The sequence below is a fragment of the Theropithecus gelada genome, chromosome 13 (genome assembly GCF_003255815.1).
Source record: "Theropithecus gelada isolate Dixy chromosome 13, Tgel_1.0, whole genome shotgun sequence".
Taxonomy (NCBI): domain Eukaryota; kingdom Metazoa; phylum Chordata; class Mammalia; order Primates; family Cercopithecidae; genus Theropithecus; species Theropithecus gelada.
The window spans coordinates 32,093,108-32,108,124 of NC_037681.1; the positions used below are offsets into that span (position 1 = coordinate 32,093,108).

Consider the following 15,017-nt stretch of genomic DNA (forward strand, 5'->3'; position numbering starts at 1 on the left):
AATGGTATTTTGAAGTTTTAATTTTATTTATTTATTATTTATTTTGAGATAGAGTCTTACTGTGTTGCCCAGGCTGGAGTGCAGTGGCACAATTTCCGTTCACGGCAACCTCTGCCTTGAGGGTTCAAGCGATTCTCGTGTCTCAGCCATTCGAGTAGCTGGGATTACAGGTGTACACCACCAGGACTCGCTATTTTTTAAAATTATTTTTAGTAGAGACAGAGTTTCACCATGTTGGCCAGGCTGGTCTCAAACTCCTGGCTTCAAGCAATCCGCCCGCCTCAGCCTCCCACAGTGCTGGGATTACAAGTGTGAGCTACTGTGCCTGGCCCTGAAGTATTAATTTTAAAAGGAAGGTCGTGTCCACTTAATTTCTTGTGATCTCAAGGAAATTAAGAGATGAATCAAGGCCCTAAAACAATAGGAAAGATGATGAAATTGCTGGGCAGTGGAGAGGCTGTGGTGATGCACAGTGCTTGTTTCTCTGAAATCATTGTTTAGAATAATTTTATATGGCATCTCACAGGCTTAAAAGCTTTTAATGAGTTAATAAACTGCTACAGATCCAACTGTTTTTTCTATATAGAAGTCTCAGTATATGATGTGAAATCTGAGACAAAATAAAAAATGTTTGTCACGACCACTGCCGAGCTCTGTCCCTGTTTCAGCTCTGATTGTGTTCCACCTGAAGACTCCTCAGAGGAGAGAGGGAAGGCCATGTGAACGGGCAACAGAGAAGTTCGTGTATAATATATGATGTTCGGGGTTGAGAAATTATCTCAGAATAATTTCTTTAATATCAAGCAATATATGCCTTTCCCGTCTGCTTCCTCCTTTCTGTTACGCTAAGCGATGGAGTGTATCATGCATCTCCTTTTGCTTTTGTGCCAGCAACTCAAAATTAAATGTAATATTTACCCTGGTATCCTAAAGGTTAACATTGATGCTTTTTCTTCTTCACATGCATAAAATCACTTCTGCTGCATATTAAAGTACAATGGTCATTTCAAAGGAAAGCATTTGTGCACTTGCCCGAGTCACAAGATGAACTTGCTGCTTTTTCCTTGGAATATTATTTTTACTTGAAAGTATGACTGCCAAACTATGGTTATTTAGGCCTGGGTATTTGGCAGATATTTTCTGAAAAATGAATGAAGTAAGCCTGGCACTTAGAGAAAATAAAAATAATAGAACATATTTTGGTAAATAAATTTATAATATTTGAGCTTGCAAAAAGAAATTAGGATGTTGGACCATAGTATCTGCCATTATGAACTTGACAGTTTCCCAACATCCAAAGACTTAACTAATGATATCAATGGTGGTATTAGATAATGTGATTTTTGTGTAATGAATTGTATCAACAGTTGGATGATCTGTATGGCTACTAGATGAACTGGTATTTTGCAAATAACCAATGTATGAGGGTATAAAATTGTGCATGAGTAAAAGACCCATTCAAAAGGGAAAGTAGACCAATGGATTTTAATGTAACTGATTATAAAAAATACATCAGTATAGTTTCAGTTTCCATATTGTAACAATCTTTAAGAAGCCACTACTTGTCAAATTTGGTGTAATATCAGAGAATAATATCCACAAGTATCTGAAAGATTATTAAAATATCCCCCCTCTTTTTCAATTATATGTCTTTGTGAAATTGACTTTTCTTTATATACAAATTGGCTTTTCTTCATATACGTCAACCAGTGTATAATATTGGAACAGACTGAATGCAGAAGCAGGGAATCAGTTGTCTTCAGTTTAGCCAGACATTAATGAGATCTGCAAAAATATGAAGCAATACAATGCAATTTTTTAAAAATTGGAAACATGGTTATTTCTAATAAAAATGCATTGTTAGCATGTAATGGGTTTATTATTTTTAATGAATTGAAAATATATACTTAAAATATTCTCAGTTTTAATTTGAAAAATAATAACATTTTTGTCTCAGGACCCTTTTATACTCTTAAAAATGACTGAGGACCCCAGAGAACTTTGTTTATGTGGGTTATATCTATCAATATTTACAGTATTAAAAGTAAAGCTAAAAACTGAAACTAAAAAAATTTGAAAACTGTGAGATTAAACTTAAGCTTTCACATCAAGTGTAAGGATTACATATGGATGAATGTTAAACAAAGTTTTTGAAACAAATAACCAGTACCAATACATGCTTAACTTTTTATTGGGTGTATTAGTTTGTTTTCATGCTACTGATAAAGACATACCCAAGACTGGGTAATTTATAAAGAAAAGAGGTTTAATGGACTCACAGTTCCACATGGCTGGAAGACTGTACAATCATGGTGGAAGAGCAAGGGATGCCTTACACGGCAGCAGGCAAGAGAGAATGAGAGCCAAGCAAAAGGGGAAACCCCTTATAAAACCGTCAGACCTCTTGAGACGTATTCACTACCACAAGAACAGTATGGGGGAAACAACCTCCATGATTCAATTATCTCCCACCAGGTCCTTCCCACAACACATGGGAATTATGGGAGCTACAATTCAAGATGAGATTTGGGTGGGGACACAGCCAGACTATGTCAATAGGTTTCATGTAGCTCAATGAGCCCTGCAGGGAAAAGGTATGTTTCTGCTTCTCTTTGGAAGAATCCTCCAAGTGCTTAGCCTCCCAAGGTCTAGGTTGGTGTGATGCTGGGCTTGCAGTCGGAAGAGGTGAGGACAGGTCTTGGTTCATGCTGTTCATTTGTCTATGGCTTGTCCAACTCACGCAGCTTTTCTCAGCCTTGGTTTACTCATCTGAAATGGAGGGGTGATAAGACTACTATCTGTTTTTCATACCTCATTGAGTTAGAGCCATGAGCAGATAAGAATCACAGGGATTGCTGTAATCCCAGCACTTTGGGAGGCCGAGGCAGGCGGATCACCTGAGGTCGGGAGTTCGAGACCAGGCTGACCAACATGGCAAAACCCTGTCTCTACCAAAAAATACAAAAATTGCCAGGCACGGTAGTGTACACCTGTAATCCCAGTTACTCGGGAGGCTGAGGCACAAGAATCGCTTGAACCCGGGAGGCAGAGGTTTCAGTGAGCCAAGATTACGTTACTCACTCCAGTCTGGGCGGCAGAGCAAGACTCTGTCAAAAAAAAAAAAAAAAATCAGAGACTGGAGCTCCTTGGCTGTTACTTACTTCAGGGAGGGTTAAACCTTTAATGCCCACACAGGAGGGAAGCCCAAAGATAAAGGGCACAGTCTCTGGTCTTTCATGTGCAGCACTGTTGGGGGTGGCTCCGTTTTCCAGAGGGAGCATCGAAGACATGAGACCGGTATTGATGCCTTCTCGGGACGGCTCTAGGTAAGCATTCTCTATCATGTAGAAAGAGGGAATTTTCTTTGTATTTTCTGCAAGTGGGCCTCTCCAGACAGGTCAGGGGAGGACTGGAAAATGCAGTGAACGTGGAAGTGAGTGAATTGAGCACCATCCAATTGCCCAGGGGGTCCCCTCAACAGGCGTGTACAGAAGGCTGAGAATTTCTGTCTTCACCAGGGGATCGGAGCACAATGACTGCTCTGCTCCCTGTTTGTAAATCTCATTCATGGTCACAGGAACTTGAAGCCCTTCACAGAGAGTATTTCCATGCACAGATGCTCTGGGCCTGGCTCTTGCTTCTACAATACTCATCAGAGCCTAAAGTTGCCTCTGAATAAGAATAAAACATCATTTGTGTTTGCACTGATTTCAGCCTGTATTGGAAGACTGACCCTTAATATTTGCCACTTTGTAAGCAGAATCAAAGTATTGGCTTTCCTGTTCAACTGCTGAGCAGGCAGCTACCTTCCTCTGTTTCTAATTCAGCCAAGAATAATTAGAACTACTCAGTGCCAGAGGACTCTAACAGGTGTGGGAAGTTAAGGAGAGCAGCAGTTCTGAGTCCACGGATGGAGAGCTGCCCTATTTTGGGCAATAATGTCAAGTATCACAAGGCTTTCTGGCTGGCTAGGAGGTGTCTGGGGCCAGGACCCTAGGCTTCCTATTTGCTTTGTGTGCTCCGGGTCCTGGCCTTCTTGTGTTTTGCATGCAAGCTTTCATTAAAAGAACCTGTTCTATGGATTGAGTTGTGTTCCCCAAATTAGTATGTTAAAGCCCAAACTCCCAGTGTGACTGTATTTGGAGTAAGGGAGTAATTAAGGTTAAATGATGTTGTAAGGGTGGGGCCCTGATCCCATAGGATTAGTGTTCTTAAAGAGGAGACACAAGAGAGCATTCTTTTCCTTCCCGTCCCCTCTTCACCATGTGAGGACATAGTGAGGAGTCAGCCCCAGGAAGAGGGCCCTCCCCAGCACCCCACCATGCCAGCACCTTGCCCCTGGACTTCCAGCCTCTAGAGCAGTGAGAAAATAAATTCCTGTTGTTAACTAGTCTATGGCATTTTGTTATGGCAGCCTGAACTGCCTTTGACAGTTTCTAATCCCTATGCAGCTTTTGGTCTGATGCCAACATGTGGACTGGAGAGAATATTTAAAAATGCAGAGGTAATTCCCTCTTTTCCTCATTCCAGGATTGAGTCACAGGAGGATTTTCTGACTCAGAGAAGCAGAGTTTACGTGTGTGTGTGTGTGTGTGTGTGTGTGTGAGAGAGAGAGAGAGAGAGACAGAAGTGCAACCCGGGTTTCACTAGGCTAAAATATAGATGCTGGGAGAACGCGTTCCCTTCTGGGAGCTCTAGGGGAGAATCCATTTCTTGCCTTCTCTGCTTCCTAGAGGCCACCTGCATTCCTTAGCTTGAGGCCTCTCCTCCATCTTCAGAGCCAGCAGCAGCAGGTTGAGTCCCTTTCATGCAGTATTTCTGTGCTCTCTTTTGCCTCCCTCTTCCTCTTTTAAGAACGCTTATGATTGTATTGAGCCCACCTGGGTGAACACAGCAAGGATAGAGGCTGGGATGAGAGTGAGGGATGCCAGGTGTGCATCAAGCTCTGCGGTGGTGAAGACAGGTAGAAGAGGGGTTAGGGTAACTGGTTGGGTTACTGTTTAAGGATAATCCAGAATTATCTTCCTATTTTAAGAGCAGCTGACCAGCAACCTTAATTCCACCTGCCAACTGAATTCTCCTTTGCCATGGAGTGTGGTGGAAGATGTAACATCACCTATGTGAGGTAACATAGTCACAGTTTCTGGAGGCCAGGATGTGTGTGACCTGGGGGGCGTTCTCCTGCCTCCTCCACCTTGGCTCAGGTCATAGCTCTGCCTCCTTTTCTCTCTACCCTAGGGTGGTAATGGCCCCTCATCTTGCAGGCCTAGATCATGTCATCTCTGACCCCCCACCCTGCTGGTCTTTCTCAACCCTGCCCACATCCTTGTAAACAGTCCCATTATTAAGCCTCAAGCACCTGGCTCAAGTGTCCTATCTGTTTTTGCTGGGACCCTGAACTGATCTAATGTATGTGCCTGGATGTGTGTGTGATCATGGATGTGTGTGTGTGAGATCATAGATATGTGTATGTGATTGTTGTATGATCATGGATGTGTGTGATCACAGGTGTGGGTGTGTGTGGGTGTGTCTATGTAATAATGGGTGTATGTATGATCATGGGTGTGTATGATCATGGTTATGTGTGATCATAGATGTATATGTATATCTCCTCATGGGTATGTGTGATCATAAGTGTGTGTGTGTGATCATGGGTGTGTGTGATTGTGTATGTGATCATGACTGCGTGTGATCTTAGGTATGTGTGATTGTGTGTGTGATCACTGGTGTGTGTGATGATGGTGTGTGTGTGTATGTGTTCCTGGGTGTGTGTGATCATGTGTGCATATGAATGTATGTATGTGTATAAATGTGTAATATTTGAATGATCCTGATCAATTGAAATAGGTCAGATGAAATTGATGAAAAAGTCACTTATTTTTCCCAAGGTATCCCTCACTAAAGTAAGAGCATGTTCTAATTCCCACAGAATTACCCAGGCCACCTGAAGGTTCTCTTCATTGTCTGCTTTTATTGCCTGACTCCCTGCTTTGCCTCTTGTTGTTTTCCAGATGCGCAATCCCACGCCTTGGAGCACATTGTGGAACAGTCAGGATTTGAATGAAACACTGTTCCCCTCCCTACCTGTTTCTCACAGGAAAGTGCTGAAACAAACAGGTATTTTGATACTTTTGCTTGCAAGAGAAAATGATCTATTAATATATTCCATGAGAGTGGGCAATGTCTGGCCCCTGTGCCATTGCTTTATAAATTATAACTACTAGCAATTTCAAACCTGGAAAACTTCCAGTTTTCCATCAGGCACACAGGAGCTTAGAAGTAGTCATTCTTTCCTAACAACAATTAAAAAGCTGAATACACTGAAAAATCAACAGTTCTTCTTAGATCTGGCAGGTAAGTGAGGTCATAGGGCAAACTGATGCCCTTAAAGTTGGAGAGACCAATAGGCACATACGAAAAGCATACCTTTCCTGAGGCAAAACCCATGAGTGGAAACCTCCACAGGAACCAGTGCCCAGGTAGGAAAACCTAAACTTAAATTGCTGGAGGCTCAGTATGGAAGAGTCTGAGAGTTAAAAACTCCAGGGGGACCAGTCATGGTGGAGGGTGGGCTCACGCTTTTGTGAGTTTTACCTCCAGGAGCTCAACTGGACTCTTAAAGCGAATATCAGAGAAAAATCCCCTCAAGCTGTGGGAGGGGAAGGAAACCACCTTGAAATATGCCAGAGCATCCTGTTCTTAACAAGGCCTGCCCTCAAAGAAGCTATTTTACCAGGACCCAACCTGCTGGGATTTTATCAGAGTCTAACTGACCAGAGGAAGGGAAATACCCAACTCCAGACCACTCTCGCCATCCTGTTCCACCTAAAGAAGGACAGGGAGAACTGAGAAGCACTATGATGTTCGTCATTATTAAAAGCCTAAGACCTAATCATGGAACTGTAAAATGATGCTTCCTCTCCCCCTACACTTTTTTTTAAAAAAAGAACTTAAGCTCAACCGATCAGAATCTGCCAACGAACTTATACAACTAGGGACATTCCAGTGAGATAGGCCAAATAAGTCAACTACATGATTGTAACACATGGCTAACACGGTGAAACCCCGTCTCTACTAAAAAAAAAAAAGTACAAAAAACTAGCCGGGCGAGGTGGCGAGCGCCTGTAGTCCCAGCTACTCGGGAGGCTGAGCCAGGAGAATGGCGTAAACCCGGGAGGCGGAGCTTGCAGTGAGCAGAGATCCGGCCACCGCACTCCAGCCTGGGTGACAGAGCGAGACTCCGTCTCAAAAAAAAAAAAAAGAAATATTTTCTTTGCTTTACTTCTGCATTCGCCATATAGAAGCCCTCCCCTTGGGCTCTCCTGGTGGAGCCTGGAATCACTCTCAGTCTGGTGTTTCTCGATTCATGAACTGCTATTCATTCAAACAAACTTTTTGTAACTGTATTGTACCTCAGTTTATCTTTTAACAATGCTAAAAATGAGTAAGGCCTGAACTCTGTCCTGAGGGGGCCTCTGTGGTGTTGGGATGATGAGACGGAAACTCACAGGCAATTAAGCCTCCCTGGACATTCTAAGTGTCCAATAAGGGGGGTGGATGATGAAGTTCCCCTTCCTGGCCAAGTGAGACTTGCTGAGCCTCAGCTTCCTTGTCTGGGAGGTGACACCGCCTAACCATGAAGAATGTTCTGAGATTAGAGGTGATATGTGTGAGTAAAGTATTTGGCACAAAGAAGGAGTTGAGAGACATCAGTCCCAGTCACCCTTTCCCTCGAAGGTCAAAGGAAGGAGAAATCATTACAGGTGGAGAGATCAGGGAAGACTCCCTGGAGAAGGGGGCATTTGGCCTGGGTCTTGAAGAGGACAAATCTGAAGACAAGAAGAGCAGGAGAAAAGCATCCCAGGAGGAGTCATAGCATGAGCTAAGGGTTAAAAGTGAGGAAATACTGAGTGCTCTCAGGGGTTCATAGGTGACTCCCAGGTGCAGCCTGGTCTTCAGGAGACAGGTGGATTGTGGATTCTTGACAGCTGGGGGTTCCAGGGAACTGTTTCAGGGACGTTCAGCTTGGTCCTGGCGGAGGTCACTCAGGGAGCAATGGCAGATTCGGGAGCTCCACTGGTGGAGAAGTTGGAGGGTCTATAGCCAGCGCTGCCCCAAATAAAACAGAGGTTCAGTGTCTCCATCTGTAGAGTGGAGCTGTCTATGCCTCCCCAAAGCGACTATGGGGATGAATAGCTGCTGCCACTCACTGAAGACACTGTCAAGGACTTTCATGCATCGCCTCAGATATATAACATATATATATATACACACACACAACCTTCTGGGGGAGAAACTCTGTTTTTATCCTTGTTTTTCCCAGGTAAAGAAACGAAGGTTCTCAGAGGCTGAGTGAATTGCTCTAAGTCAAAACAGCTTCTAAGGGGAAGAGTCAGACAGGGAGCCCAGCCCTGTCTGATCCAGAATGTGGGATTTAACCACCATGCTGAGCTTCTGGTTGGCCCTGGCATGGGCTGGGAACCCCTTCAATGGCCATGACCCCATTTCTTGGCCCACTGTGTAGACCAGTGGAGCTTTCAGTGGCCTGACATAGCAGTGGGACATGTGTCACTCTGACCACCTGTCTCCTCCAACACCTGCTGCCAACAGGGGTGTGAAATGGCCGTGCCTTGGGGCTGGAGCTCTGAGGACCGAGGACAAAATGCAGCCGGCTGCAGCCTCTCCCCCGGCTTGGTTTGTATGGGAGACTCCCCTCGGACTGCACCTTCCTAATCAATGCGATGACTCTGGCCGTGCCTATGTTCATAGCAACCCCTTCTTACCCACATGGTCTGCTTCTATCAGATCCTGGCCAGATGCTGAACATGACCAGGTATAATTCCTCACCATCTTATCACTCGTTGGTCATGAGGTTCTTAAAATATCTTGACAGGATGAATTAAAAATAGTAGTAGCGCTGGTGCCCCAGCTCAGTAGAAGTGTCTTCATGGCTGTTATTTTCTGCCTTACACTTCAGGACATTTCGGGGCACTCACACTGAGGGAGCTATTCCAGGTAGTGGCTGTTGCGGGGGGTACCGGCTCTGCGCTGGTCCTTTCCCAGCACTCTCTGAGCTCTCTTGCAGGAAGGAAGGCTAGGAGCATCAATGTCCCTTTGGCCAGGGTCATGGCACAGTGACCTGGGACGGCAGAGGCCTGGATTGAGTACACTATGTCCCTGCTGGATCCACCATGCTGGGGAATTGCTGACCTCCAAGCCTGTAGAGTGAGGGTCACTATGGTATGCCTGTTGTATTACACAGGCATTTATTTCATTTCATTTATTTTCCTGTTTCATTCCCATGACAATCCCAGATGGATTTTGTCTGGGCGGGGGTGCCCTCTGGAGGGAATGAAGAAGAGGAGCTGTAATGAAAACAGCAGAGACAGCCTGCCTGGGGAGAACAGGGAGAACTGGGGAGCAGCACTTATGGAGCCAACAGAGGAGCATTAGAGACCTCAGGAGGCCATCATGACGTCGCAGGCTGCGGGGACAGAGGAGGACCAGCACCTGGAGAAGTCGAGTCGGGGGCCTGACTTACTGCTGCAGCTTCTGCCTCCAACCGTCCTCTTGCTGGCTCCCCCTCACTGCCAGGACCAAGCTGAATGTCCCTGAAATATTTCCCTAAATCCCTGGAGCTGTCAAGAATCCACAGGATGCCCCGATCCCCTGGTGACCAGGCTGCACCTGGGAGTCACCTGTGAACCTCTGCGAGGACTCGGTATTTCCTCACTTTTAACCCTTAGCTCCTGCTGTGACTCGTTCCTGGGATGCTGTTCTCCTGCTCTCCTTGTTTTCAAATTTGTCCTCTTCAAGACCCAGGCCAAATGCCCCCTTCTCCAGGAAGTCTTCCTGGATCTCTCCACCTGTAATGATTTCTCCTTCCTTTGACCTTTGAGGGAAAGGGTGAGAGGCTGGGACTGACGTCTCTGATCTCCTTCTCTGTGCCAAGTACTTTTCTCACACATATCACCTCTAATCTCACAGTGGTCCTCAAGGTTAGGCGGTATCATCTCCCAGAGAAGGAAGCTGCCGCTCAGTGAGGCTCACTTGGCCTGGAAGGGGAACTTAGGCAGTTCTCCTAGTCCACTCCCTTTATTGGACGCTTAGAACATCCAACAGGCTCGCATGACAGTGTTCTAAAGTTTCTTCCCTGGCCCTGCTGTGCTCCCAGGGCACGCTGTTTCTCTCTCAGTGAAACCGCAAAGCCCTCTCCTTCAGTTGTTGTTGAACCAGATAGTGGCCTCTGTACCCTCTCTCGAAGTGTGCCCTCTGCCCCTACCTTGCCAAGAAACCACCCTAGTGATGTGCCCTCCCTTTCACGCTGGGCAGGTCACCTGAGCCCAGCCCCATCACCACTCTGGGCAGAATCCAAGGCTCATGCAAGGATTAGGTTTAGATGAAGAGTACCACCGCCTTTGAAGTCAGCCTGGCCCTGTTCTGCCACTTTCCAGCTTTGGGACCCAAGGCCAGTTCTGGAAGCTTCTGTTTTCTGTTCATAACCTTATAGGGGTGCTGTGAAATTATATATGATCATGCACCTTCTTCTGTTTTTTGAGATGAGGTCTCACTCTGTTACCCAGGTTGGAGTGCAATGGTGTGATTTTGGCTCACTGCAACTTCTACCTCCCCGGCTAAAGCCATCCTCCCACCTCAGCCACTCTAGTAGCTGGGACCACAGGCATGCATCACCACACCTGGCTAATTTTTTTGTATTTTTGATAGAGATGGGGTTTCTTCATGTTGCCCAGGCTGGTCTCGAACTCCTGAGCTCAAGGAATTCATCCACCTCAGCCTCCCAAAGTGCTGGGATTATAGGTGTGAGCCTCTGCACCCGTCATGCATCTTCAATGTTTAGCACAGGTCCTGATGCGAGAGGTATTCACCAGGAGAGCTGTCGTGATGATGGATGGGGCTGAGTGCCTGCAGGTGGCCTTAGGGGATGCTGGGAAAGTGGGTCCAGAGTGGTGTGCCGTGCTCAGGGCCATGTGGGGAGCACAGCACCCCACTGGACCCGGCTCTCCTGACACTCTGCGGGGTGCCGAGGCGATGCAGAGGAACAGAGAGGACTCCAGAACCTTTCACGCGAGACCGTGGTAGAGTACAAAGTGGAGGGATTGTTGTCTAGAAAGCACCATTCCCAGCACTCAGCTCCAGAGGTGGTCTCTCCCGCCACACCTCCCACCAATCCCCTCTGGAGACAGAACATCCCCAGACAGAATCTGGAACAAAAGAGGACAAATCTGGAAACAAGTAGAGCAGCAGAAAAGCATCCCGGGAACTGCGTGGCCTTGGGGAAGTTACTCAGTCTCTCAGTCCTGCTGCCTCTGATGAGCTGGACTGGGGAGGGCAGGGTACATAGTGCCCCGTGGCTGGCCGGCAGGGATCATTCCCCGCCTCTACTTTCCCCTTCACAAAGTTGACAGAAACTGGCATCTTCTGGAAGCTTTGCCTCCTTGGTGTTATTTGTCAGCTGGTCCCCAGGTAGGAGAGGATTTGCAATTCAACACTCTGCTCTTTTGCTGAGCCGTGTGACTTGGCCGGGGCTCCTGGGACTGGTGCAAAGGGAAGCACCGCCTGCCCAGGCTCCGGTGTCGCCCAGCCCAGCCTCCCAGTCTCTGAGCCGGTATTGCCGGGGGGACATTTCTCTCCTGATGCTGAGTGAGGAGGCAGACAGCACCCCACGGGGAGGGCCATGGGGGAACAGGACGGCATTCGCAGCTCCAGCTGGGAGACCTCGCAGGGCAAGAGCTCCCCAGACTCGGCTTGGTCATGGGTAAGGGCCGGCCTCGTGGCCATCTGCAAACACAGCCCCTGTTCTTCCTCCTTCCATCCCCAGGTGTCTGTGTACTGATGGGACACGGGGATCATTTGCACCCAGAGCGCCTTGTTCAGGATAGGCTTGTGCATTCACCCTTCTCCAGATAAGTGACTGGCCCAGCTTGCTCCTCACAGGCTCCTGTTCAGGAGGCTACATTTATAGAGGAGGCTGTAGAACTTATTCAAGAATGAAAGGCTTTTTTCTTTGCCTTGGATGGAAAATGCATAGCGATTGCTTTATCTTCAGAATCGGACTTCAGAGCTTCGTGAGTGCCTCTAGACCATCAGGCACTGTGCTGGAACGCCCTTGTCTGTCCAGCTTGTGTGCGGGCCAGGAAGTGAGGTGTGGAGGGTGGAAGGGCCCCCTCCAATATGATCATTTAACCAGAGCTGTCTCCAATAATATGCTATGTGGGCTGTGGGGCTCCTGCGGACCCCAAAGCCAGCGGCTGTCCCTACTGCCCTTTTCAGATCTCATCCTAGCAACCAAGGCTTTTTTGTTGTTGTTGCACAAAAGTAGTTATTTTCACGAAAAAGCCCAAAGCAGGAGTGGAGGGCGTTCAAATAACCCTAAGTGGCAGTGAGTCCCGAGGCTAGGGCCTGGGCCAGAATTCAGAACCCTGCTGTTTCTTCCAGAGGCCAGGGGGTTGGGCTGTAGTGAGGATAATGTGTCAAACCACCGCTCCAAGTGGTGCACTGGGGACAGCTGCTGTGGTCCTCAGCTGCAGAGGCTGAGATAGCAGTGGAGAGTGTGTAGCGTGCTTGGGGGGCAGGGAGCCCTGGGGCTTTCTGCATCCTGGGGGGACAGAGTGGGGAGGCAGGCCAACCTCCCGCTCCTGGACCCCAAGCACCTGTTGCCTGTCACTTCAGTCAGCTCCATCCTCAGGGCAGTGCCTTCCTGCAGGGACAAGAGGCCCTTCTGGGGTTGGTGCCCAGGCTCCAGTGCAGTGAGGGCTGTCTAGGGAGAAAGGAGGCATGGATCCTGCTCACACCTCTGCACTGTTTTGCAGATTGGCCCTTTGGGCAAGTATTTTCTGAATGGGCTGGAGGCCTGCAGGGGAGACACATCAGGCTGGTCCACAGCATCCCTCTCCATCACGGGGACAGGAGCAGGACTCCTCTCAGGAGCCTGGTGCAGGCGAATGACACCACGCTCAGATTAAGTAGACTATTTTTGTGGTTAGTGGAGGATTACAATGGCTTTGTCTTGTGTCCATTGCTGGAATGTCTCTTAAGTTTGTCCAGCACTGACTGGGAATGGTACTCGCATCTGCCAAGTGGGCAGCTGAGGCTCTTGTGAAGCTCTGCCACATGCCCCGCGGGACGGACTCTCGCCAGCCCTGAGACGCAGGTGTCATTATCCCGACACCTCTCTCACACAACCCCGGCAGGAGGGCAGCACAGCATTGCGATTCCCATTTGACAGCTGAGAAAACTGAGGTGATGAAGTTGGGACTTTCACACAGCACCTTGGGAGGGGAGTGGTGGAAGATGGGAACAGGAACCCAGGCCTCCTGGGGTCCAGCCCAACCCTCGTTCTCTCCTGCACCTCCCTACAGATGTAAAGTTTGGATTTAATACTGATTTAACATCATGTCTGTTTTCTGCTTGTGTTTTATTGGATATTAATTATTTTTCTGATTATAAAAGCATGTTCATTGTAGAATATGTAGCATATACAGGAAAGTTTAAATAACATAAAAGCCTGAGGTGGTGCTTCCTTCACTGAAGGCTTCTTGTAATGAAGTTGCAAAAGGGATGTCAAACCCACCACGTGTTCCCTTGTATTCCATAGCTCTTCCAACCCCACAACCTTCCTCTGTGTTTGACAAACGCTTGTCAACAGACAGAGGGATACTAAGCCCCAGGCTAAAGCCCTCAGCAGGCCCCTTGGCTGAGCCACTGTGGCACAGATCCCCCCCACCCCTGCCCTGGCCGTCTCTGTGCGGTGCCCATGCCTTTTGCCTCAGGGGTGGCAGGCCTCCATGGCTCAGAAGGGTGATGGGGGCAGGGGGAGTCTGGCCCGCTTCCTCTCAAGCTGCAGAGCTGGCTTCCTGCGAGGCTCTGCTTCTGAAGGGGGCCTGGTGGCCTTGGCCTTGGCTCAGGTTGGTGCTGTACCTGGAAGAATCTGACCTGCTTGCTGAAGGGTGGCTGCAGAGCCGTGAAACTGGGAGCGTCACTGGGAGTTGCTGCTGGTGACTGAGTCTGGGACTAGTCCTTGGAGGGCAGGGAGGGCTGGGCCCAGAGTCAGGCTTCAGCAAAGCAGAGGAACTGGTACCTAGATCAGGCAGGCCCCCGATGGACTGACAGCAGTCCAGGAATGCTGAGTGGGGGATGCAGGAGATGTGGGTGGGAGGGGCAGGAGCTGCGACTGCCCTGGCCAGAAGCCCAGGCAGGGCTGACTGGCTTCTGGGAAGGGTAAAAGTGGCTCAGCTGCCATGGGGCTGTTTTCATTCCTGGGGCTGGAAAAGGGCAGCTGGCAGCAGCGTGAGCCCTCAGAGGCACCTGCTAAGTTGGCAGCATCACCTGTGCTGTTGGCCATGGGCATTCCCAGAGACTCTGGGCTTGGTCTCTGCGCCACAAGTATTTCTGGGTCCTGAATGTGTACAGAGTTCTGTGGTGGGGCGCGGGGGGCGCGATTCGGTGGGGGTGTGTGTAAGGCCTCGTCTCTCCCTCCTCTGCAGGAGGTCAAGGTGGAATGGGGATGGGTGGGGCTGCAGCTGGCCAGCCACAGAGTTCACAGGGCACAGGTCAAGAGTGATTCAGCCTGGCAGGACCGGAGGAGGCCTCTCAGAGAAGCCGGCCTTGGAGGAGGAATAGGATTTCAATAAACAGAGCTGATGGGGGTGGAGCTTTCCAGGCTGCGGGGTCAGTTTGAGCAAAGGCTGGGGAATGAGAGTACAGTGTGTTCCCCTAAAGCTAAGTTGTTCCTTGGGCTGTTGGGACTTTATTTTTTTCTTAGTTAGGGTGTGTGTGGTGACATTCGTCTTGGTCAGGCACCCCGTCTATGAAAGATAGCAGGCAGTCACGGGCCGAATATGTAAGACCCAGAGTGAAGGCCAAGGTTTGGGACCACGAGGCCTGGACTCACACCCCAACATTGTCAGTTACAACTTTTGATTTGCTGAAGAGTTAGTTGTCTCATCTATAAAATGAAGCTTATAATACCTAACTATATACTACTCACAGGTACTTGA

The 15,017-nt window shown here is 48.3% G+C and overlaps 1 protein-coding gene across 3 annotated transcripts in view; it reads left to right on the plus strand.

Annotated features, from left to right (window-relative positions):
* The first annotated feature begins 11,591 nt into the window (after positions 1 to 11,591).
* LPIN1 (lipin 1) overlaps positions 11,592 to 15,017 on the plus strand; it is a 143,228-nt gene continuing 139,802 nt past the window's right edge. For 2 of the 3 annotated variants that reach the window (XM_025353946.1, XM_025353948.1), the window contains exon 1: positions 11,696 to 11,776. In XM_025353946.1, the coding sequence (XP_025209731.1) occupies positions 11,696 to 11,776 (81 nt within the window). Of the gene's footprint in view, positions 11,777 to 15,017 lie in introns of all 3 variants that reach the window. The other variant, XM_025353947.1, reaches the window with a different exon arrangement.